At 44.2% G+C, this 21,791-nt stretch overlaps 3 protein-coding genes across 3 annotated transcripts in view; all 3 read right to left on the reverse strand.

Annotated features, from left to right (window-relative positions):
• Window positions 1-321: 321 nt before the first annotated feature.
• LOC107291341 (nuclear pore complex protein Nup214) lies at window positions 322-5,138 on the reverse strand (the record flags this gene model as incomplete). The annotated part of the gene is made up of 10 exons (XM_015820334.1): window positions 5,097-5,138; window positions 3,783-3,978; window positions 3,253-3,404; window positions 2,843-3,032; window positions 2,124-2,194; window positions 1,940-2,003; window positions 1,455-1,558; window positions 1,249-1,355; window positions 746-812; window positions 322-448 (listed from the first exon to the last, which is right to left on the reverse strand). Coding segments are annotated over exons 1-10 (1,120 nt in total), but the record flags the coding sequence as incomplete, so codon positions are not given.
• Window positions 5,139-8,154: 3,016 nt separating this feature from the next.
• AIF1L (allograft inflammatory factor 1 like) lies at window positions 8,155-17,926 on the reverse strand. The gene is made up of 6 exons (XM_015820344.1): window positions 17,863-17,926; window positions 17,426-17,487; window positions 14,046-14,112; window positions 11,144-11,185; window positions 10,573-10,735; window positions 8,155-9,000 (listed from the first exon to the last, which is right to left on the reverse strand). The coding sequence occupies exons 1-6, from the start codon at window positions 17,891-17,893 to the stop codon at window positions 8,913-8,915; spliced, it is 453 nt and encodes a 150-aa protein (XP_015675830.1). The 5' UTR covers window positions 17,894-17,926; the 3' UTR covers window positions 8,155-8,912.
• Window positions 17,927-21,414: 3,488 nt separating this feature from the next.
• The window catches only part of LAMC3 (laminin subunit gamma 3), a 29,416-nt gene continuing 29,039 nt past the window's right edge, over window positions 21,415-21,791 (reverse strand). Inside the window, exon 28 of the mRNA XM_015820335.1 lies at window positions 21,415-21,707. Within this exon, the coding sequence (XP_015675821.1) occupies window positions 21,478-21,707 (230 nt within the window). The 3' untranslated portion in view covers window positions 21,415-21,477. The remainder of the gene's footprint in view (window positions 21,708-21,791) is intronic.

A 21,791-nucleotide genomic window follows, 5' to 3' on the forward strand; every position in this document is an offset into this window, starting at 1 on the left:
CCTTGTTTTTATTTATTTAATTTAGATTGTTGGAGAGCAATCGTCCTGGGCGGGGTGAGGGCTTAAACAAGGAAATCAGCCCGGGTTTGCTATATAAGAGGGCTAGATCGAAAGCACTGTGAAGTGGTATATAAGTCTAAGTGCTACTGCTATTGTTTTATTCCGTTATTTATAGTCTCACAAGCCACCCAGACCTGCTCAGTAAAGCAGTGGAAGGCCCACAAATTTAATAAAACAAAACAAATGGCGTCAGTAGAGTAGATGGTGTCTTTACGAGTCCTTTGGCCTTTCTCAGACCAAACGAATCGTCCTCATACTTACTGATAGTGATGGGCATGTTGTTGCTATAGTCAATGGCTACCCCAACTGGTAAGGAGTCGTCGCTTTTGTCCGTCACGGGAAGCTCTGCGCGGCTGGAGTCTTCCAACACCCACAGTTCCCAGTTGGTCTGCAATGGAAGTTGATCTGGTTTTCAAAATGTGCTTTGCAACAGCCAAGCCCTCAAGCACACAAACCCGTGACTACAGGCAGCCCTTGACTTACAACAGTTCACTTAGTAACCATTCTGAGTTACAACGGCACTGGAAAAAAAAGTGAACTTAGGATAGGCTGGACAGATATAGCTGTGTTTTTTCTCCTGCTTTTTTCTATCGTAAGAATCCAGGATGTGATTTTTCCCCCCCTCTCTTCTTATCAAAAGATCTACTCTGCCTGAGCTACTAGAATAACGTGGGAAGAGAATTACCTGATCCCCTTGTCTTGCAAGGATGCTGACTTCTGTGGAAGCGGCAGAAGCTAATAAAACCAGATCCCTGGGGATAAAGAAAAAAACCCACGTAAATGTGAAAATTCAAGGAAAATCTTAGCGCAAAGAACAAATTAAGTTCTCACTCAGATTTCCTGTGAAAAGAACAACTTATGCATATCTTTGAGCAAGCCAGAGATCCGATCAGCCCACAAACAGGAAAGAAACACCTGACATTGTGGTGGAAGATTTGTTTGGAATGGTGGATACAAGTGAACGTCTTTAGGAAAAAACAGAAAGCAAACTCCACTTCCTTCCAGCATTGATGACGTTACCTAGTTGGGTCATGAAACGTCTGCAAGAAAACAATCAAGCTACTGTATATAAGCAGGGAGCAAGTCACAGTAGCACTGATCTTGTCTAGTAGGCTAACAGCTCAGAGAATGCCAAGGACCTCACAGTTCAACCCTGGGCTACATATATTCTCTCCTATCGATGCTTACCAGTCTTCAACATAGTTAAGAAAGTAGTGATGTAATCTCTCGGTGCAACTCCCGTAACAAGGCTCCATAAAGTTTACAAATATTTCAGGTCTCTTCTCTTCTTTTTTCTGAAGAGGGAGAAGAGCAACAACTTAGTTTCTCATCTTCTTCTTCTTTTTTTTTTAAAAGCAAGATCTGGCACAACCGTATCCTTGGTGGATACCTACTGGCAATAGAGCCATAACCACTTCAGGGGCGGTTTCTAAGCTCCCGTCGGCAGCGGCGTAAATGATGGTGAAGACGTAAGTGCCGATCCACAACACATCCAGGACTGGAAAAGAACAATAAAAAAGATTATTATACAAGAGTTTTATTGAGGTGCCTGGCCACAAAGTGGACTTTTTATTGATCCATCGAATTCTACATTATCCCTTTTGGGGAAGATGCTTTTTAGGAAGAGATAGATGACCAGGAAGAGGGCGGCCTGTAAAAAATTAGTGAAATTGTTTGGATTTGTCTGGAAATCGTTCCTAGATTTTACCTTTGCGTTTTTAAACCTCCTCTAAAAATTATTATTTCTCCAAACCAAGCACTGTACTTTCTATTCCATGTCAGGTTTACCTGGCCTAATTTAGCTATTAGAAACTTGCGTTAAAATTAAGAGAAAAAAAAGGCCCACCAGGCTCCTACTGAAATATCACTAAATTCGTACCCTTGACAGGATTATCCGCCACATAGAACGGAGGGCAAGGAATGGTTTTTTTTTCCTGCAGGTTCTGAAAAACAGAAGAAACAACACAGTTCGACCGTATTTTTCTCTGTTGATGCAGCACTTAAGAAGTTCCAACTTATCCAGAGCTAATTATTCTGTGAATTAATCCACAATTAAGACTTACTGGCAGATACTGGACGACTGTGCCGTTCTGCTTGCCTACTGCCAGCTGTTTCCCTTTAGGACTCCAACACACTGGGGAAAAAACAACTTTATTTCAATAAAAAAGCCTTAAAAAACTGACACATTAATTATTACACCCACTAGCCTCTCAAATCTTAACAGAGCAACCCATTGTTGAGAGGAATCAGGGCAATTTTTGTCCAGCCTTGTGCCAATCAAGGACACTTCAGATATGGTTCATCAAGCCAGTTAATCAGGCTGAGAAGATAGAAGCTGTAGTCCCACCTAGCTTAGTCGTCAGAATACTGGTATTGTAAACCAGGGTCATGAGTTGGTTCTTCGCTGAGGCCTCCCCAGTTTGATCTAATGGTTAAGGCACCAGGCTAGAAAATGGGCCAAAATCCTGCCTTAGGCATGAAAGCCGGCTGGGTGACTTTGGGCCAATCACCAGGAGACGGTGAGTTCTAGTCCCACCTTAGCCACGAAAGCTGGCTGGCTGACTTGGGCCAGTCCCTCTCTCAGCCCACCCCACCCCACCCCACCGAGTAGTTGTTGTAGGGATAATAGGATGGGGGAAGAGGACAATTAGGTATGTGCACTGCCTGGAGTTATTTATAAAAAATAACAGGGTGAGATATAAATAAATAAGTACAAATATATGAATAAAAAACCAGATAACTAAAATGAATTTGGGTGAGGGGATGAGACCATGTGACCCACCGGATGTAACAGCCACTGAAGCAGGAAGTGTGGCGTACACCTTTACGGTCTCCGTCACTTGCAGGACGGAGACACTCCCATCTGACAGACAGACAGCTAACATGGAGGCATTCACTGGATTCCACTTGAGGTCGTTGACCAGCGCGCCTGGCATCTTTTGATAAGCAAATGGCCGTTTTTGCTGTTTAGCCTGTTGGCAAAATTACAGGGTAATGAGAAGGAGGATGATATGAGAAGTTGGCTAGAATAACATCAGGCACAAAAGATCAAATCATACATTTAAGTGGCAGTTTGGAAATTTTACTGCTCAAACCTACACACAGGAATCAGAGAGTCCAGCTGGTTTCAGAATAAAAGCACCTTTGGGATAACGCACCAAATGATAACCGGGTTTAAAGCGGGCAGCTCACCTGATTCACAAAAGTGCGGACGTCGAAAAAGCCAACGAAAGAGCCAACTTCGCTGGAGGCCATGCAGACCGACAGCGTAAGGTTATCACAGCTGAGCGCCAAGTGATGCACCCAAAACTTTGTGGGAACAAAAAGGCCGTGGATATTCTCTACTGTGGAAATAAAAGGAAAGGAAAAGTTGAAAAAACCTCTACTGCTCTTTGATAAGTTTCCACCCTCTATCATCTCAGACAAATGACTGTCCAATTTCTTTTTAAAAATCTCCAGTGTTGGAGCACCTACAATTTCTGGAGGCGCCATCAGCCCAGATGCTGGACATTTTGCAAGCACCCTGTCCAGCAGCAAGGTGGAGTGATTCAGTTATATGGTGATGGAGGCATCTTTTGAAGACCCGAAGAACTAGGCTTCATGGAGATAATCTATCTCTACGGTCACTAAGAGCTGACACTGATTTAATGGCACCTATTCCATCAAACAAACAGCCAACCAGCTAAAGCGGAACACGAGGGAGAATCCAATATAAATCTCACCTATTTTATTAGGAGAATCCCCAGCCTGAATCTGCATAAGCAGGCTTTTCGTGTGAAAGACCTGCAGTCCAGCTGCACAACCGGTGAACGTCAGCCCGTATTTGTTGGACACAACCAGCAGGTTGCCACGCTCCTTGGGCAGATCCTCGGGGGCTTCAAAGATCCGGATTTTCTTCAGGGCCCGGAATTGAAAATCCTGCCGGAAAAGCACGGTATTAGAAGCCTTACTAGAAAGAGAAACATTCATGAGAGCCCTTAAGAAGCATTTGTCTGGAATGGTATAGGATCTCCTGCTTGAGCAGGGGGTTGGACTAGAAGACCTCCAAGGTCCCTTCCAACTGCAGTAGCTGACTTGAATGAGAATAGAATCCCTACCAGCCTGATGGTTCTATGTTCTATTTCCCAACTGTTAAAAAAGTAACTGTTGCTTAACCGCTTTAGATAACCAAAGACAGGATTATTCTTTTGAGGGTGGGATTGTGTGTGGGGGGGCAGTAAATCCAACTTCTAGGCTTGGAAAACGTTTAGGTTACCCAAATCGGGATAATTCTTTTTGTTTTATTTTTAATTGGCGGGGGGGGGGGGAGAGGCTGTCCAAAGACCCCACAGTGGATCCAACTTGGAAAGCAACTAAAGTCGCTTTGGGTAGCGAGAGGGGCAGCATAGAAATTTACCAAATAATGAATGAAAATGGAAATTAAATACAGTGAAATAAAATAACAAAAAAGTATAGTATAGTGTAGTATATAGTGTAATATAATATAATACAATAGTATAGTGTAGTATAATATAATACAATAAATACAATAGTATAGTATAGTGTAATATAATATAATACAATAGTATAGTGTAGTATAATATAATACAATAAATACAATAGTATAGTATAGTGTAGTATAATATAATACAATAAATACAATAGTATAGTGTAACATAGTGTAATATAATATAATACAATACAATAAATACAATAGTATAGTGTAATATAGTGTAATATAATATAATAAATATAATAAATACAACAGTATAGTGTGGTATAGTGTAATTCAATTCAATTCAATTCAATAACATCTTGGGAGCTTTATTCTGTCTGGCCTACCTGGCAGGGCTGTTGTGCAGGAGGAAAGAAGGTGGTGAAGGAATAATGGGGGGAGGAGAGGGGCGACTCTCCCCCCCCCAGACTTATTAAAGGAGCCGCCAAACGTCATAACGAACCCGGGGGAGGGAAATTGGGGGGGCACTAAAAACCCTAATCCCCGGTTCCTTCTGCTCCCCTCAGCCCCGACCAAGGCCTCCGTCGAAGCCCGGCCTCACCTTCATCTCCCGCTCGGGGATGACGTCCATGTCGTCGCCCATCTCGCCGCCGCCGCCCGGGCGCTGGCAGCCTGGACACGCGCCGCCCGCTCTTCACATCCCCGCTTTTTCCACGGAGGGGAAGGAGAAAGTAACGGACGCGCGGCGCTTCCGCTTCCTGCGACGCTCTAGGCGCGCCTTGCGGGTTGACGCCTAAGGAAAGGGGTGTGGCGAGAGGAGGGAGGGAAGGCCGAGGGGTGGAAAATAGGAGATGCCGCCGCCGCTGCTGCTCCTAGCGCGGCCGGGAGTCCCGGACGCTCCGTTCCTTCGTGCGGGAAAGAAAAGAAAAAAAGTGACGTCTTTCCGGTATCGGCGCTCTTCCGCTTGGTCAACTCTATGGCTAGTGCTAAGGAGATGGAAACAAAAGTACGAGGACATAGATGTAGGAAGAATTCTCAGCACGTTCAGGAGGCTGAAGGCTCTAACACTTAGGAAAATCTATAGTAAGATAGATTTCTAAAAGGGGAGGAAAGCAAAACGTAATAAAATATAAGACTATTTCATCGTGTTTAAACCTTTCTATTCAACTCCTGATAGACATTAGGTGGACCCGTGCTGTCTACTGGCCCTTCTTGATGATCCAATTAACGACGATTTAATTAACAGGATTAAAATATTGGCACACAACCATCCCATGACCGATTGTTGAGCTCAAGAGGAATAATTGCAGAATTTGCAATATCTTCGCTTGATGCCAGGTCAAGGAATAAGAGAAACCAACTGCATGACTGCACTGCTACTGTTTTATTAGGGAAAATTAGGGATTTACAAGCTTAGGAAAGAGGGTCCCAAACCAAGTCACCAACCCTTCATATTAAGATGAAATAGAAAAAAAGCAGGACAAGACATTCAGGAAAGGACCGCTATGAATGTTCAATAAATATCAACGGCTTCAGAGAACTTTCCTGCTGGCTTGAGGTTAATGAGCTATCATACCTCTGAAAACCAGGGCAACATTAGCTTGGGTGAACATGGCACTTAGAATATAAAAGACCTTCCAATCTTATTATTCCCCAGAACGTGGAATAACAGAGCTGGAAGGGACCCTTGGAGGTCATATAATCCAACTCCCTGCTCAAGCAGGAAACCCTATACCAATTCAGACAATATAGATGTTCCTATAAAATAAGAGGATCAGTTGATAGTTCCTAGCCCTTCTCCCAAGTGCTAGAATCCTTGGTCCAGATTCAGATGTCCCTGGAGTTTCACAGAACATAGAATAATAGATTTGGAAGGGACCGTGGAGGTCTTCTAGTCCAACCTCCCTCTCAAGCAGGAGAGCTTATACCATTTCAGACAAATGGCTGTCCAGTCTTTTCTTGAAAACCTCCACTGTTGGAGCACCCACAACTTCTGGAGGCAAGTTGTCCCACCGATTAATTGTTCTCACCGTCAGAAAATTTCTCCTTAGTTCTAGGTTGCTTCTCTCCTTGGTTAGTTTTTAACCACTGATTCTTGTCTTGCCTTCTGTTGCTTTGGAAAATAGTTCGACCCCATTGTCTTTGTAGGAGTCCCTCAGATATTGGAACACTGCTGTCATGTCTCCCCTAGTCCTTTTTTTCTCTAGACTAGACATACCCAATTCCTGCAACTGTTCTTCATATGTTTTAGCCTCCAGTCCCCTAATAATCTTTGTTGCTTTTCTCTGCACTCTTTCTGGAGTCTCAACATCTTTTTTTATATTGTTGTGATCAGAACTGGATGCAGTTTCTCCTTGTATGAGCAGGTCAATGGAAACTCTTGAGTTCCAAATCCATTTACATTGTAGGATTTATGTTACTAGATGTGGTAGCTTGAAGTTCAGTAATTTTTTTTCATTCACACCTTCTGGACACCCCTCAACAGCCAGCATTGAAGACATCCCAGACAACAAGTGTTCCCCACAGTCCATGTAGCTTGGTTTTGCCCATGTTGCTAAGCCAAGACTTGATTAAAGTTGGTTGAATAAACCACCATTGGGTAGATTGATCTGGCACACTGACTTCTAAGCCTTGGGTTTGCAACCTCGTGGGTTAACACTAAACAGGAAGCTAAACCCAAATAATAGTTTTGTGGCTTTGTGCAATGTGTGAACCCAGATAGTATTAAATGAAGGACATCATAGCAAAGACGATAAGATAGAACCCCTGACAACATAATCAGGAAAGTCTGTGCACAACAGAGCTGGATTTTCGTACCTGAAGGAGCCGAAATAACGCATCTCCCCAGAGTTTACACAACACATTAGGCTGAAATGCACTTAGTGGTCTATGGTGCATTGGGAGAGGGCGCCATGCCTGAAATCAGGTTGTGTGAATACAGCCATGATCCTGAGTTTAGCATGTTGCATGAATCCTCTTACAAACAAGATATTTTTCACTGGTGTCCATGATATACACCTCAGAAGCCAGAATCTGATTTATTTAGTGGACCCTGTGAGTCTAACTGTATAGATTCATTTGGGTTGAAAGTCAGCAGGGGGCGCCTCTAGCCATCTCTGGCAGACCTTGGAAAAAGCTAAGCAGGGTTGAAGCTGGTTAGCGTTTCAATGGGAGACGACCAGGAGACACGCCCCCCCCTCTAAAGGCTAAATGGTTGGACTGGGAAGTTGAAAAAAAGAGAGACAATAGAAGTAAATGGCAAATTGCTTTGTATTGATACCAAGAAAACTAAAGAACCTTGATGAGAGTCCAGTCACTCAACAGAGACTTGACCTCAATGGGTCAACTCAATCGCTAAAAGAAGGAGAGCACCTTAAGATGACTAAACCCAACTCCACAGCCCAATGTTTCTTATTCCAAAACTCACACAGGGTAGTCCTTGACTTATGACCACAATATTAAGACTAGAATTTTCATGGCTAAGCAAGACAGTTGTTAAGTAAGTCGCACCCAGTTTTATGACCTTTTCGCCATGGTTCTTCAGCGAATCACTGCAGTGGTTGAGTTGCACGGTCATTAAATGAATTCAGCTTCCCCCATTGACTTGGCTTGTTGGGGGCTAGTTGGGAAGGTCACAAAGAGATCCTGGGACACTGCAACCATCATAAATGAATGCCGGTTGCCAAGCACCTGGATTTTAATCACACAGCCGGGGGGTTGCTACGACAGTCCTAAGTGCGAAGACTGGTTTGTTTCAGTGCCATTGTAACTCTGAAGGTCGCTAAATGAATGATAAGTCAAGAACTGCCTGTATTGAGAAGGAGAAGCCACACTGATCTGATCAAGGAAAGGCGTCGAATTGGCTTGAACAAGAAACCAAGATTAGAAAAATGTTTGCATTTTAAAGAATGACAGAAGGAAAAGATCTTCAGAAATCAGGAAAGCTACTTTGAGAAAACATTGAGAACTTTTGTGGTTGTTCTGCAAAACCGATTTTTTTTTTCATTTGTAGACCCCCAACTCCAAAACTAACCACGATGTCACTCAAGTCCGCCCCATCTGGCTTAGGACTGATTCTAAATCCAGGCTAAAACGTCTCTGATTTTTCCTTTTTGCTTTGAAGTGATGGTGAAGAACTTCTGAATTGTTTCAGGTTTGAGAGAAAAAGGAGTGCTTTGGAGAGCACGGATCTGTTGAAAAACCTCCCTTGAAACCTGGATTTTGCTCCCATTCTGGAGAATGATGGGGCTTGCTAGAATTGAGAATAAAAATCATTCTGTGGCATTTTGACATCCTGTGGATTTTTGCTTGCAGGTCCTTTGGATGGAGTCTTTAAAACGGGCCGGTTTAAAAGCAATGGAGCAGAGATCTTGCGGTCATGGTCAGAGGTGAAAATGTTCCGTATTTTCTTATCCCTTTAAGGAAGACTTGAGAGATCTCTCTCTGGAGGGGGACCCGAAAATTTGGGGGCGGTTTCCTGACTTTTGCCTTCAAACATCATGACCCTGAAAGAAAAGAACAGAAAAGGAGTGGAGAATTAATGGAACCGCTTGCTTTGTTCTTAGAGCAGTGATCCTCAACCTCAAGATGATTCTCAACCTCAACTCCCAGAATCGCCCAGCCAGCATGTTCGCCAGCCAGCATGATGGGGAATACTGAAATCCACCAGCTTAAAGCACACTGGCTGGGGAATTCTAAGAGTTGAAGTCCAGCCATCTTAAAGTATGGCTGGCTGGGGAATTCTGGGGCTTGAATAACCGAGTAAAAGAGTTACTCACCTGCGATGTCCTGTAGATTCCCAACCTCTCCAACTTTCTCTGCTGAGAATGGCTAGACTGCTTCACCTCACTTCCCTAGTTGGCTGACTCTAACCCACACCACTTAAAGGTTCTTCTAACATCACAACCGATGGTTTCCCTCTTGAGAATCTTGGAGTGAATGGCCTGGTCAGCCATGGAGGAAGGACACAAGCCGGAGGGCAAAGAGGAGGGGACGGGAGGGGAATTGGAAAGTTTTGGTAATGGGAGCCAACTCTCTTGTGCCCACACAGAGTTCGGAGTTATTGTTCCCTGTCCAGAATTCAACATTTGGAACAGAAATGAAAACCGAGACGCGGGCCGAAAGACAATGCGTAGTTTGTTCCTGCGATTCTTGTTCTTCTTGCATTTTAGCTTTTTAAAGCAACGCATCTTTAGCAAAATAGCTTTTCGTCTTAGCTGGGGTGGGGGAGTCTCCATTGATGGGGTGTCAACTTCGGTTCTCTGACGTTTTGTGGCTAACAAATTTAAATAAATAAACAAGGACTTGAGGAGGTTAGCAAGGCAATTGCTAACTGAAGTATGCCCCATTTTATGCACCTTTTTGTCATGGTTCTTAATTTGAATCCCTGCAGTTGTTAAGTTAGTAACAGGGTTGTTAAGAGAATCTGCTCCAACGGTCATAGGTGGGAAAAATGGTCCTAAGTCACTTTTTTTCAGTGCTGTTGCAACTTTGAACTGTCACTAAATGAATGATTTTAAGTTAGGGAGTATCTGTATTGTCAATCCTTCATTAAACTGCCCAAAGTCACCTTATAGGAGAGGTGGATGACATAAAAATTTAAGAAAGAAAGAAAGAAAGAAAGAAAGAAAGAAAGAGAAAAAAAGAAAGAAAGGAAGGAAGGAAGGAAGGAAGGAAGGAAGGAAGGAAGGAAGAAAGAAAGAAAGAAAGAAAGAAAAGAAGGAGGGAGGGAGGGAGGGAGGAAGGAAGGAAGGAAAACATGGAAGGATTTGAGGGCAAGGTAGCCACCAGCATTGTTATACAATACTTTTAAGATTTAATCCATTTTGTAGCCCTGGATTATTAATAAAGGTTGTGGGTCAATGTTTGAACTGGCTGACCAAAAGGCTGGGGCGAGAAGTGATGAATTTGGACAATGGCTTAAGAGTTTTGCCGAGGGTTCCTGCAGCCATGTTTCCGAGGCACCATCGTGGCTGGGCAGCAGCTGGCAAGCTAGCAAAGGTGGCTAATATTCAACACGCCCTCTTTGGAAACACTGCGTCCTTTCCGTCGCCTTTGCTCCTCTTTCGGATACTCACAGCTTGAGGACGGCCGACCGCTTGCCGAGCATCATGGTGATGAAATTGTGATACGAGATGGTTTCGCTGATCCCCCCGGTGACTTCGGAGATCATCTTCTTCAGCTCCAAGTGGGTCTTGGGCGTCCCCATTTTTTCCATCATCCTTTTCACCGACATGAGATCTGCAAGGAACAACAGCCGGAGGCCGAAGACTTAACGCCTGCAGATGGGGGAGCTCACTAAAAATCAGAGACCAGGCGGGTGTACCTCCCACCTGTGTACAGGTCCTTTTACACACCCTAAATTTATTTATTTATTTATTTATTATAATAAACTTAAATATAGGGCGGGAAGAGGAACGCCTGAGTCCCGCCGACTGTTAGTTAATTTTTGTGGTGATTGTTAGTGTTCAATTTTAATTAATTTTACTTTATAAATTTAACAGATTAATTTTTCATTAATTTTTGGGAGATTTTTTGGGGAGAATTTTTAATAGGATCCCCAGTCCCGCTTGTTGGAACAGCCCCCTCCCTTCTCCTCCCTCCCCTTTCCTCTTTTCAAGGGGTCATTTGACCACAGGAACACCTTACCGATCTCGCCTTGATTATTCAGGTCGAATTCCATGTATTTTTCTAGAAAAGAGAAACGGAGATTAGCTCATCCTCTGGAACACACCAAGGTAGAATAACAGAGTTAGAAGGGACCTTCAAGGTCTTCTAGTCCAACCTTCCCCCCCCCCCGTCTTACTTAACGATAGAAATGTTGAGCTCAGAGACTACACATATGAAAGTGAAACCATGAGGGACTAAGAGGAGGGGCTGGATGCTGCATTCCCCCCCCCCATGCAATCTTTGCAGCAAGCACAAATCATCGCAAGGAGTCTGCAAGCAAGTTGCTTCTGATGCATTTGATGCGATCGCTTGAGGAACTGAGGAAGCTGCTCAAGAGCCCAGAGAAGGTGCATTATGGGTTATAAGATTCTTTTCCCCACAGTCCTATCGTCCCTCTTGCCCACCTCTGCTCTTGGACTGGCTATCAAAAATAATGTTGATCCTTTGTTTTTCTCCCCTACAAAATCTTTGCTATGGCTGGGGGCAAATTAACTCGGTCCCCCTCATCCAGTTTGCTGTCATCTGTGCAATTGCACCCAATTGCTTCTTCCTGAGAGCCGTTATTATAATTGGTTTGGAGAAAAGGATGGCTGGACCTGTTCTTTTCTTCTCCCTCCTCCTCCGCTTTTCCTTTGAGGCTGTGACGTTGAGATGGTAAACCTCTGCAAGAAAGGGTTTTGTCTCTTTTTCTCTCTCTTTTTCTCGTAATCTTTGGGGTTGAAACAGAGCAAAAAAAAAAGGGGGGGGCTTCCATTAGATTAGGAAAAATATCTGAAGTTCACTTGTGAATAAATGCTATCCAGTTTAGTCAGCTGGGAAAATATTCCAGTTTTCACTCTTTTTTTTCTTCCAGGCTCCTTTTTGTTTTGCAACACGTACTTCCCTGTTTTGAAAGATCTGAAGATCCCCATGCCAAGAGGCTGGAAAATGCCCTTGACTTGTTTCCTGTTCCTGCCGGCTATTTTATTTTGTTCAATGCAGCTTTACTTTGATGCTTGTTTTCTGCTGTTTTCAGAGAAACGTAGGCTTCAAATGCAGCTGGTTCTTCCTGGGAGATCAGGCTGGGTGCTTGATCTTACAAGAATAATGGAAGAAGAAGGAAGGGCAGGGAGAGAGAGAAAGAAGAGAAAGGAAAAAAGAGAAAGGAGGAAGGAGAAAGGAAGGAGAAGAAAAAAAGGATAGAGAAAGGAGAAAGGAGAAAAAAATGGAGGGTGGAGAGAAAAAAGAGGAAGGAGGAGGAAAAAACGAAATAAATAAATGAAGAGTGAGGGAAGGAGGGAACAAAGAAAGAAAGGAAGAAGGAAAAATGGAATGGAGAGAAGGAAGGAAGGAAGGAAGGAAGGAAGACAGGAAGGAAGGAAGGAAGGAAGGAAGGAAGGAAGGAAGGAAGGAAGAAAGGAAGAAAGGAAGGAAGGAAGGCAAATTACAAAACCTAAAACCCCATTCCCTTATTGTTTATCACACTTTTACACTGTACAATAACATGCCTTCCTTTGACCTGTGGGCATATCATAAAAATGCACCTGATCCATCCATAAAACAGGCTTAAACTGGATCATTTAAGCGTTTCCCAACAATCTGCTGAATGCTTGGTTATGTTAATCCTTGCCTCTTGTTGCTCTTCCTGGCTTAACACAAATGAGTTGAAGGTTCAAATTCTTGGGTGGTGTTGCTGCTCAACACTTCCCAGAATTTGCTCATGGAAAAACAAAAGACAGAATACTTTAAGAGGAGAAAACCGCCCTGGCTTCTCCAATCCGTTTTGCGCCCAGAAGATCTGGGAAGACCCTTTGCAGTCTTGGACTTCTTGCAGTCTCAGCAGATCGGTTCCACAACACCCTAAATTAGGGTTTCCCTAACCACTAAGATACCCCAAATTGGATAAAAGTGGTTTTCCTTTGCATGAGAACAGATGAAGTGTGTGAAGACTGTAAGTCACATTTTTCAGCACCGTCATAACTTCGAACAGTTGCTAAACATCTTTTTTTGGGGGGTGAAACCATCTAATATACGGGCGTAATCTATGAGATCTCGAAGGAGCCCATATGTGTTTAAAAATCAGAGGTTTCTATCCCATCTGTTGCACTGGCAACAATAATATTCCCATCCCTCATCCACGCCCTGATCTTGTAGCCAAAGACACATTCTTGACAGATAATCTTGCTTCCCAGCTGAAAAAGACTAGCCACCATTGCCAGTTCCTCAGACCGGATTTGGCCACGAGGCCTGGCCACTGGTGGGATGCAAAATCCCTTCCAGATGTGCTGGGTTTGGAGCCAGGGAAGAGGAGGTGGTGGCCTCAAACATCTGGAGAACTTCAAGCTGGAGGAGAGCACAATAGGACTTTTAAGATGTCCTCAGTTTCACTTAAAAAAAGAAGAGGGGAAGAAAAAGAGGAGGGTGAACGGAAGTAATTTTCAGAAATAATTTTGACTGGTAAAAAGAGAATAAATTCTCACCAATCTCCCTAAAAAGGGAGATAAAAAACTGGTTTCTATCCATCCCAGAGGACTACAGAAAGATTTCCTATCTCCTTGGTTTAGATGGACTCTCATTCTCCGGGTAACTGAAGTCTGGTCCAGGGTATTTTGCAGATATGGGGATTCAACTCCCAGATCTCCCCGGCCAGCATACTTTAAGATGCATGGACTTCAATTCCCAGAATTCCTCAGTCTGAATGCTTTAAAATGCATGGACTTCAACTCCCAGAATTCCCCAGCCAGCATGCTTTAAGAGGCATGGATCTATCCAAAGTAATAACACTGGGGATTATCACATCGCATTGTTTCTTTCTCCATCCTCTGGACTATTGCAGGGCTTCTGGCCTTAACCCAAAAGAAAATGCTTTTCTGCAGCTGGTTCACTCAGTGTGGACTAGCACCTTTAAAAACCACTAGCTTTTCTTCCAGGTCCTCTTCATCGCTAAACTTTGGGTCGCAGAGAAATTCCTGAAACAGAGAGAAAAAAGGATTTAAAAAAGGAGGCTATCATGAGATTTAAGCAACAGTCAAATCTCCCAGTGGCTTGCTTTTCAAGTAGCCTAGATAGAAACATGTTTACAATAATTTTGGTCTCACTTGTGATTTTAAGCTGAGGATTACCCGTATATATTACAGCAGGCTATCAGAATCCCTTTGCAATTTTAGTGGGGAAGCCAGATTTAATCACTTCACACCGAACAATGAAAATAGCTTTGTTGGGTGTTGCAGGGGGAAAAAAAAACAGTTGCAAAAACTGGACCGTTCTGTTAAAAAATTTTTTAAAAAAAGGAAAGAAACTGCCAAAAAGAAAACACAGCATTAAAAGCAGAGAAAACAGTCCCTGAATTAAGATTGAGGCTCAGTTTTCCACAAAGTTATCTTGAAGTGGAGATTACAGAGGCCAAGGCTGAGCCTTGAGCAGAGATAAAGAACAATCCTCTGAGCGAAGCTGAACTAGACTCCGTGGGAGGCATAAGAAGAAAAGTCAATTCAGACAAATGGAAAACAGATAGCCCTCTATTTATAGAAGCGTGGCGCTGGAAGGGACCTTGGAGGTCTTCTAGCCCAACCCTCAGCCCAAAACAGGAGACCTTATACCAGGCGTCCTTGGTGCTCTCTGAGCTTGGTTGTTTTCTTGCAGACGTTTCGTTACCAAACGAGGTAACATCATCAGTGCAGTGATGACATCTGCAAAAAAAAAAAACCAACCAAGGACCCCACAATCCTCTTCCTCCTCTTATTCTCCAAAGTGCCTGAGGGCAGGACAAGAACCAACAGGTAGAAACTAATCAAAGAAAGAAGCAACCTAGAATTAACGAGAAACTTCCTGACAGTGGGAACCATTAACCAGTGGAACAGCTTGCCACCAGAAGTCGTGGTGCTCCATCCCTGGAGGTTTCTAAGAAGACACGTTACAGCAGCATTGAAAAAAGCGATTTACGACCAGTTTTCTCCCTTACGGCCACAGTCACCTGGATAAAATTTGGGCGCTTTTTGTCCTTTTGAGAATCTAGACAGAAAGACATATTTTCTTAACTCCTACCCCAAAGGGATTTTTTTTAAGGTTAAAAAAATGCACCCTTTGAGCAGGAAGGCTAGGAACTCCTGGAAGTTACTACCTGAAACTTTTCAAGCAGGTTTTTCCTCTTTTGCAGGCTGATGCCAAACAGGAAAAGCCGTGGCTTGCATAATCCAGCAGTTCAAGCCAGAGGGCTGTTTTGAAATCCATTTAGATTGCATCAACAAGAGCCACGCGTTTCTTTTTAAGAGCCAGCACATTCTCTCCCGAAAAACCGAAGCTGCCAGGGGACAATCAGAGCCTTTTACTCTGGGTGATCCATTTTGAAACGTAGGGAGGGATCGGAAAGTGCAGATCTGGCTGGTTTCTTGCATGCCGCAAAGTCTGATTGCCAGCCTCCACGTTTCTTCAGGCCTCTGCTCCCAAACCCACATCCAAAAGTTTTCACGAGACAACGGAGAGCTTTATATACTGCAAGTGCAAAATAAAGCTTCAACAGTTGGGCCGAGAGAGGGAGAGAGAGAGAGAGAGAGAGAGAGAGAGAGAGAGAGAGAGAGAGAGAGAGAGAGAGAGAGAGATGAAAGAAAAAGAGAGGACAGAGGACAGAGAGAGAGAGAAAGGGAGAAACACAGACAGAGAGAAAGAAGGAGAAGAAGAGAGAGGGAGGGAGGGAGAGAGAGAGAGAGAAAGGAGAGAAAGAGGGAGAGAGCACAGAGAACAGAGAGAGAGAAAGGGAGAAACAGAGAGAGAGAGAGAGAGAGAAGGAGAGAAAGAACGAGAGGGAGAGAGAGAGGGAGAGAGAGAGAAGGAGAGAAAGAGGGAGATATATATATATATATATATTTAGGGAGTGGTTATTTTTTTGCACCTGAGCCAGCTATTAACATATCATTTATTCAGCACTGTCTTGACGCCACTTTACAAAAATAGATGACAGAAAAAGACCTAGTGGTCCATCAGATCTGCCCTTGGAGGTTATGTGCTTTTTTCATCTGTTTATTTATTACTTTTTAGTTATTACATTTATACAGTATTTTATTTGTTTTCATTTCGATTTTAAAATTTTTTTATCGGATGATGGACGCGTGTTTATCCCAAGCACGTTTAAACTCATTTACTCAGCTGGACGTTGGTTCCAAGCTTCCACTGTTCCTTCTGGGAAATCCTACTTTCCAACATAACTTTTGAACTTCCCTCCTGTCAGTTTGAGGTTGCCCCCCCCTCCCTGTTCTCTTCTTGGCAACTCACCAAATGCCCTGATTTAGTTAATCCTTTGGAGAAGGCCAGAAAAGCACAGGGTTAAAAAAAAAAGAAGAAAAGAAAGACTGAACAGAAAACTGAGTGTTTCCTGGATCCCTGAGCAGACTTTGGGCACCGGAAAGTGAGTGGATGATAAATTAACTAGAAAATATGATTGTTGGCAAAGATGAGGGCTGGAAAAGGGATAGGGTGAATAGGCAACAAGGTCTCTGGAAGTCCTTGAAAGATCTGGAATAGAATAGAGTTGGAGGGGACCTTGGAGGTCTTCTAGTCCAACCCCCTGCTCAAGCAGGAGACCCTACATCGTTTCAGACAAATGTCGGTCCAGTTTCTTTTTAAAAACTTCCAGTGATGAAACACCCACAACTTCTGGAGGCAAGCCATTCCTCTGGTTAATTATTCTCACTGTTTCTCCTTAGTTCTAGGTTGCTTCTCTCCTTGATTAGTTTCCATCCATTGTTTCTTGTTCTGCCTTCCGGTGCTTTGGAAAATGAGTTGTATCCTTATTTTCTGTGAATTATCAGCAGGGAGAAATCAAAACGGACCCTCTGTCCGTCTGGTCACCAAAGGGTAGGCTCTCAACTCAGCAAAAATCTGATTAAATGTTCCCATTCAACTTGCATCAATGTATAGGTGATCCGACTGGTCAAAGTCTTTTGTCGGGACTTTTTTCACTGAATACTGACAAAAAGTGTGCTGGTAACGTCGTAGGAACACCAGTGCACTAGTTTTAAGTCTGTTGGCAGTTGATTGGGTCAAGAAAAGGATAGGACCTATGATTGACAAACCAAGGGAAATAACCCAATTCGGAGTTTCGCTTAAAACGGTCGACATCCTTTCGTCTGGCTCCACTACCCAAATCAAGAAAGTGCCACAAATTGCGTACTTAGATTTTGCAAGGTTTGTTGCTGACCCGGTTAATCCAGGTTGTGTGAATGTGCGCTCGAGGTGACAAGAGAGAAAGAGAGGAAAAAGTCACAGAGAAGCAACTGTGGGACTTACTTTGTTGATTTCTTCTAACCTCCCTTCTTGTTCAGCTTTCAGTAGACGGAGTGCTTTTCCTCCTGCCGGAAAAGTCGAGAGAAATCACCGACTGAACAAGTGCAGCAGATCAGATTTTTTTCCCCGCTCTCTTTCAACCCCAAATATGACATCCCATCGAGAAAAAAAAGAATCTTTTTCTTGAGAAGATTTCCCATCTCAAAGTCAAAAGAGGAGAGAGAAGGAAATAGCAAACCTGATCATCCTTTAAAGGAGTGGGAGGGGGGAGGGAGATTGAAACTGTGCCCCCTAAAAAAAAGACCCCCTCTGCATTCACCACAAGCAACTGTGTGTGTCCGGGAAGCAACTGGTGCGCTTTTGAAGTTCTCCAACACCACCGCTTGCACACTTGCACGCCCACAGACCCATGCAGGGACCCTTCCCCTCGCCCCACGTACCTTGGGGGGCATCGTTGAGCATCACAGACATGGTGGGATCCTGGTGGCCGGTCGTGGAGGGTGGGGGTGGGGGGATTGGCTGGAAGCTCTCTCTCTCTCTCTCTCTCCTAGCCCGCACGTTGTGTTGCTTTTCTCCCGTCTCCGCCACTGCCAAGCCAAGAGGGACTCGGACTTTTGTGCACTTAAAGCCAGCCCATTCCTCTTCAATGAAGCCATTCACAAGTCGGGTTGAGTGAGTGGCGGTTCCTCTGCTGGGATTGGGGGAGGAAGGCTTGGCCAGCGCCCCACGGCTGGGGCCTCCCTCCCCCTCCCTCTGCCGTTGCAAAGCAGGCTGGCAAGTTAACCCCTTCCTGGGTTATGCCAGGAATGCCTTGCTGCGGGCACTGATGGAGGCGCTTCGAGAGTTATAGTCACCAGGAACTTACTTTCACACAACGCAAGACGTGGGTTCCCCCAAGGGGGCCAAACAACCTTAGAACGAAGGAGAAACTTCATGACAGTGAGAACAATTAATCAGCGGAAGGGCTTGCCTGCAGAAGGTGTGGGTGCTCCATCCCTGGAGGTTTCTAAGCAGAGATCGGACAACCAGTTGTCTGGAATGGGAGAGGGTCTCCTGCCTGAGCAGGGGGTTGGACCAGATGACCTCCAAGATCCCTTCCAACTCTGTTATGCTGTTAACTTCCCCTTGCTCCGGGCTGTCTGTTTCCTAACTTGGCTGAAATAAAAATATGCTTTTGGGAAGTTCTACAATGCACAGGCTCGGTTTGCGGGGGGGGGGGGAGGTTTGTTGGTTGTGTGTTCACAAAATAGGCTCAGGCTAAGCCTAAGCAGTTGAGGAAGCTGCTTTCTGATATGGTGTGGTGACAACCGCTCCCCCCCTTATTTTTTTCCATGTCTTGTGTGATGACTGGTTCACACAACTTCCTAAGAGAGGAGTTAGGTCACACAACACTTGAGAAGGTGCCCTGCTGTGTTGATTAGGTGTAGATTGAGGTCTGAAGGCAGACACAAGAAAGGAAGAATGGATGGATGGATGGAAACAGGGAGGGAGGGAAAAAGAGAAAGAAGGAAGGAAGGAAAAAAAAGAAAGAGAAGGAATATAGAAAGGAAGGGAAGGAGGGAGGGATGTATGGGAAGAAAGGAAGATGACAGGAAAGAGGGAGGGAAGGAAAGACCCGAGAGAAGGAAGGGAGGAGAAAAGATATGAGAGATGGAGGAAAGAAAGAAAGAAGAAAAAATGAGAGAAATAGATAAAGAAAAATGAGAGAGGAAAAGAGAAAAGAAAGGACAGAAGGAAAGATAGACAAAAGAAAGAAAGATAAAAAGAAGGAAGAAGGAAGCAAGGAAAGAAGAAAGGAAGGAAAGAGAGAAAAGAAGGAAGAAAAGAGAGAAAGAAAGAAAGAAAGAAAGAAAGAAAGAAAGAAAGAAAGAAAGAAAGAAAGAAAGAAAGAAAGGAAAAGTTCATCCCTGTTCTATTCTGCTTTCGAATTTCCTGGGAATATTTTTTTGTTTGTTCAGAAATGCAACTCAGCAGGCATTGGCCAAGGCCCTTCCTGACCCCCACCCAACTTGGTTAAGCCAAGATTCTGAATCACCATCTGAACGGCCCAACGCAGCACTTATTATCAGCTGCATTCCTGGAGACCTCTGTCAACTTCGTCAAGGACGGAGAGAGCAGACACCGGTGTCTCCTCCACCCTGCCCATCACGTAGGTCCCCTGCAGATCCAGGAGCCGAATCAGGTTTTTCCTCTTCCCTCCCAAGTCCCTTTTTCTTTAAAGCTTTATTTTTCAATAAAGCTTTCCTTTATTGCAGCTGCCCAAAGAGTCGATAGCTGCTTGTGAAAGAGATCAAGAAGCTGGATACAGGCAGTCCTCAAGTTACTACAGTTCATTTAGCGACTGCTTGAATTTACAAGGGCACTGAAAAAAGGGACTGATGACCATTTTTTCACACTTACGACCGTTGCAGCATCCCCAGGGGTCACGTGATCCAAATTCAGAGGCTTGGCAACTGGCATGTACTTAGGACGGTTGCAGTGTCCCTTTGGGGGTCACGGGGTCCCCTTTTGCAACATTCTGACAAGCAAAGTCAATCAGGAAGCCACATTCACTTAACAACCGGGTTACTAACTTAACAACTGAAGATATAAATTTTCCTTTATGGTCTGATTGGTGTCAGCACACCCATCGGAGCCTCTAAATCATAGTTTAGGGATTACCACGTCAGGCCAACCCAACCCATCATGGCTCACAGCTAAATATAGTGTTATTAACCCAGCCTAAAATTAATCTTAAGGGAACGGTGTGGCTGTTAATTTGAACCACTTGGTATTCTTGCTGAGCAATTTTTGTCTAGTTCTTTCGGGAGCCAGCACCAAAGGCGTCATTTAAATATTTAAAATGTAAATCGATCGATTTATGCATGCGGGGAATTAGGATGTAAAGAGGATAATAATCCCTCTAGGGGTTAGATGGGCGTAATGTGGAGTTAGCCTTCCATTTGCTGATCCTTACAAATAAAATTCCAGAGTCCCGCCCAGGCTGGGGGAAAATAAATAAATAAGGCATTTGTAAACATTCCCACCGTCAGCTATAAGATCTCGTTGCAATTTTAAAGCAGAATCGAGGAGCTGGGGTTAAGAAAAGAGATAGATTAAAAGACATGTCCGTACAGTACATATCCTGTATTCTTAGAAATTCAGATAAAGCTTTCCCGATTATATGGATGAACGTTAACTGCAGAGTTTCTCTCTTAAGCCGAACTTTCCGTGCCAGCAAGCTAATGAATTCCAGATTGCTGAATGCGAGAAAGATTGGCCGGGCCAATGTTCAACAGGGAGAGAAGCGCTCACAGTTTGCATCATAAAGCATGGCAGGTTTGGGTCTTGGTTGGCCAAGGCGTATTTTCAGGACAAGAGATGGGTAAATATCAGAGTCTGGATCTGATATTTCACACGCTGTGTTCATGTCCGTTTCATCAATGTGGGTCTAGTCAATTTCATACGGTCAATTTCAGAGTTTTGAGTCTGGTCAATTTCATCACTGCGGCTCTGGTCAGTTTCCCAGCTAAGAGACATTGCTTGCGTTTGTTGTTGGTGTGTTTGTTTTTTAAGCTTGCCTTAAACAAGATAAATGAGAATTTCTCTTTAAATATTTCTCAGACTTCTGAACCAGAAGAACTGGAATCCATCACAAGCAAATGCTACATCTCTGCACCCGATTTACTCCCGATTTTCATTTTTTCTGTATTAGGGTTCAAATCTCTGCCAATATCTCAGAATCTTTTGTTTTTTTTAGCACCAGAGTCCAAAACCCCTTGGACTGAAAAGCTGGAATTCTCAGTAAATGGCTGTTTCAGGTTTCTAGTCCTCATGACGGCAGCAAATTTGGGAGATCTCCATTTCAGGGTTTGATTCTCACGGTGGGTTCGGCAGCCCAGAACGACAGAGGGTGCCCCAAGCTATTCTCTGCCCCTGACAAAGATGGCTCAGTCTGCCTCTTTTGCCAGTTGCATTCTGTGAACATTAAAAAAAAAAAAGGGTCTGTATTGATCCCCTCGGTGCCAGTCTTCAATCTACGCAATTTTGCAGGCATCCCCAGCCTCCTTTCAGCTCTAACAGCCGCTGGGCAGGCTCTGAAGAATGGCTTCTAGGTTCTGCTTGTCGCTCTGGATCTCCTCCAGGTCTTGTTCGAAGGCTTCCAGTGACGCCCGCTGCTGCTCCGCTTCCTGTTCCAAGATGCCCAGCGTCTGATTCAGGGCACCGGGTCCTGCCAGGCGCAGCCTCAAGTTTGCCAGCTGGACCTGGCTGGCATGGAGCACAGCCACAGACTGATCCAGGTTTCCTGGGGAAGCAGAACAGGGCATTGACACTAACCTCCATCAGCTCCGTCACAGCTCCAACATCAGCCCTGCTAGGTAGACCAGAC

Source organism: Protobothrops mucrosquamatus, unplaced genomic scaffold (genome assembly GCF_001527695.2).
Source record: "Protobothrops mucrosquamatus isolate PMUCROS unplaced genomic scaffold, P.Mucros_1.0 scaffold1122, whole genome shotgun sequence".
NCBI lineage: Eukaryota > Metazoa > Chordata > Lepidosauria > Squamata > Viperidae > Protobothrops > Protobothrops mucrosquamatus.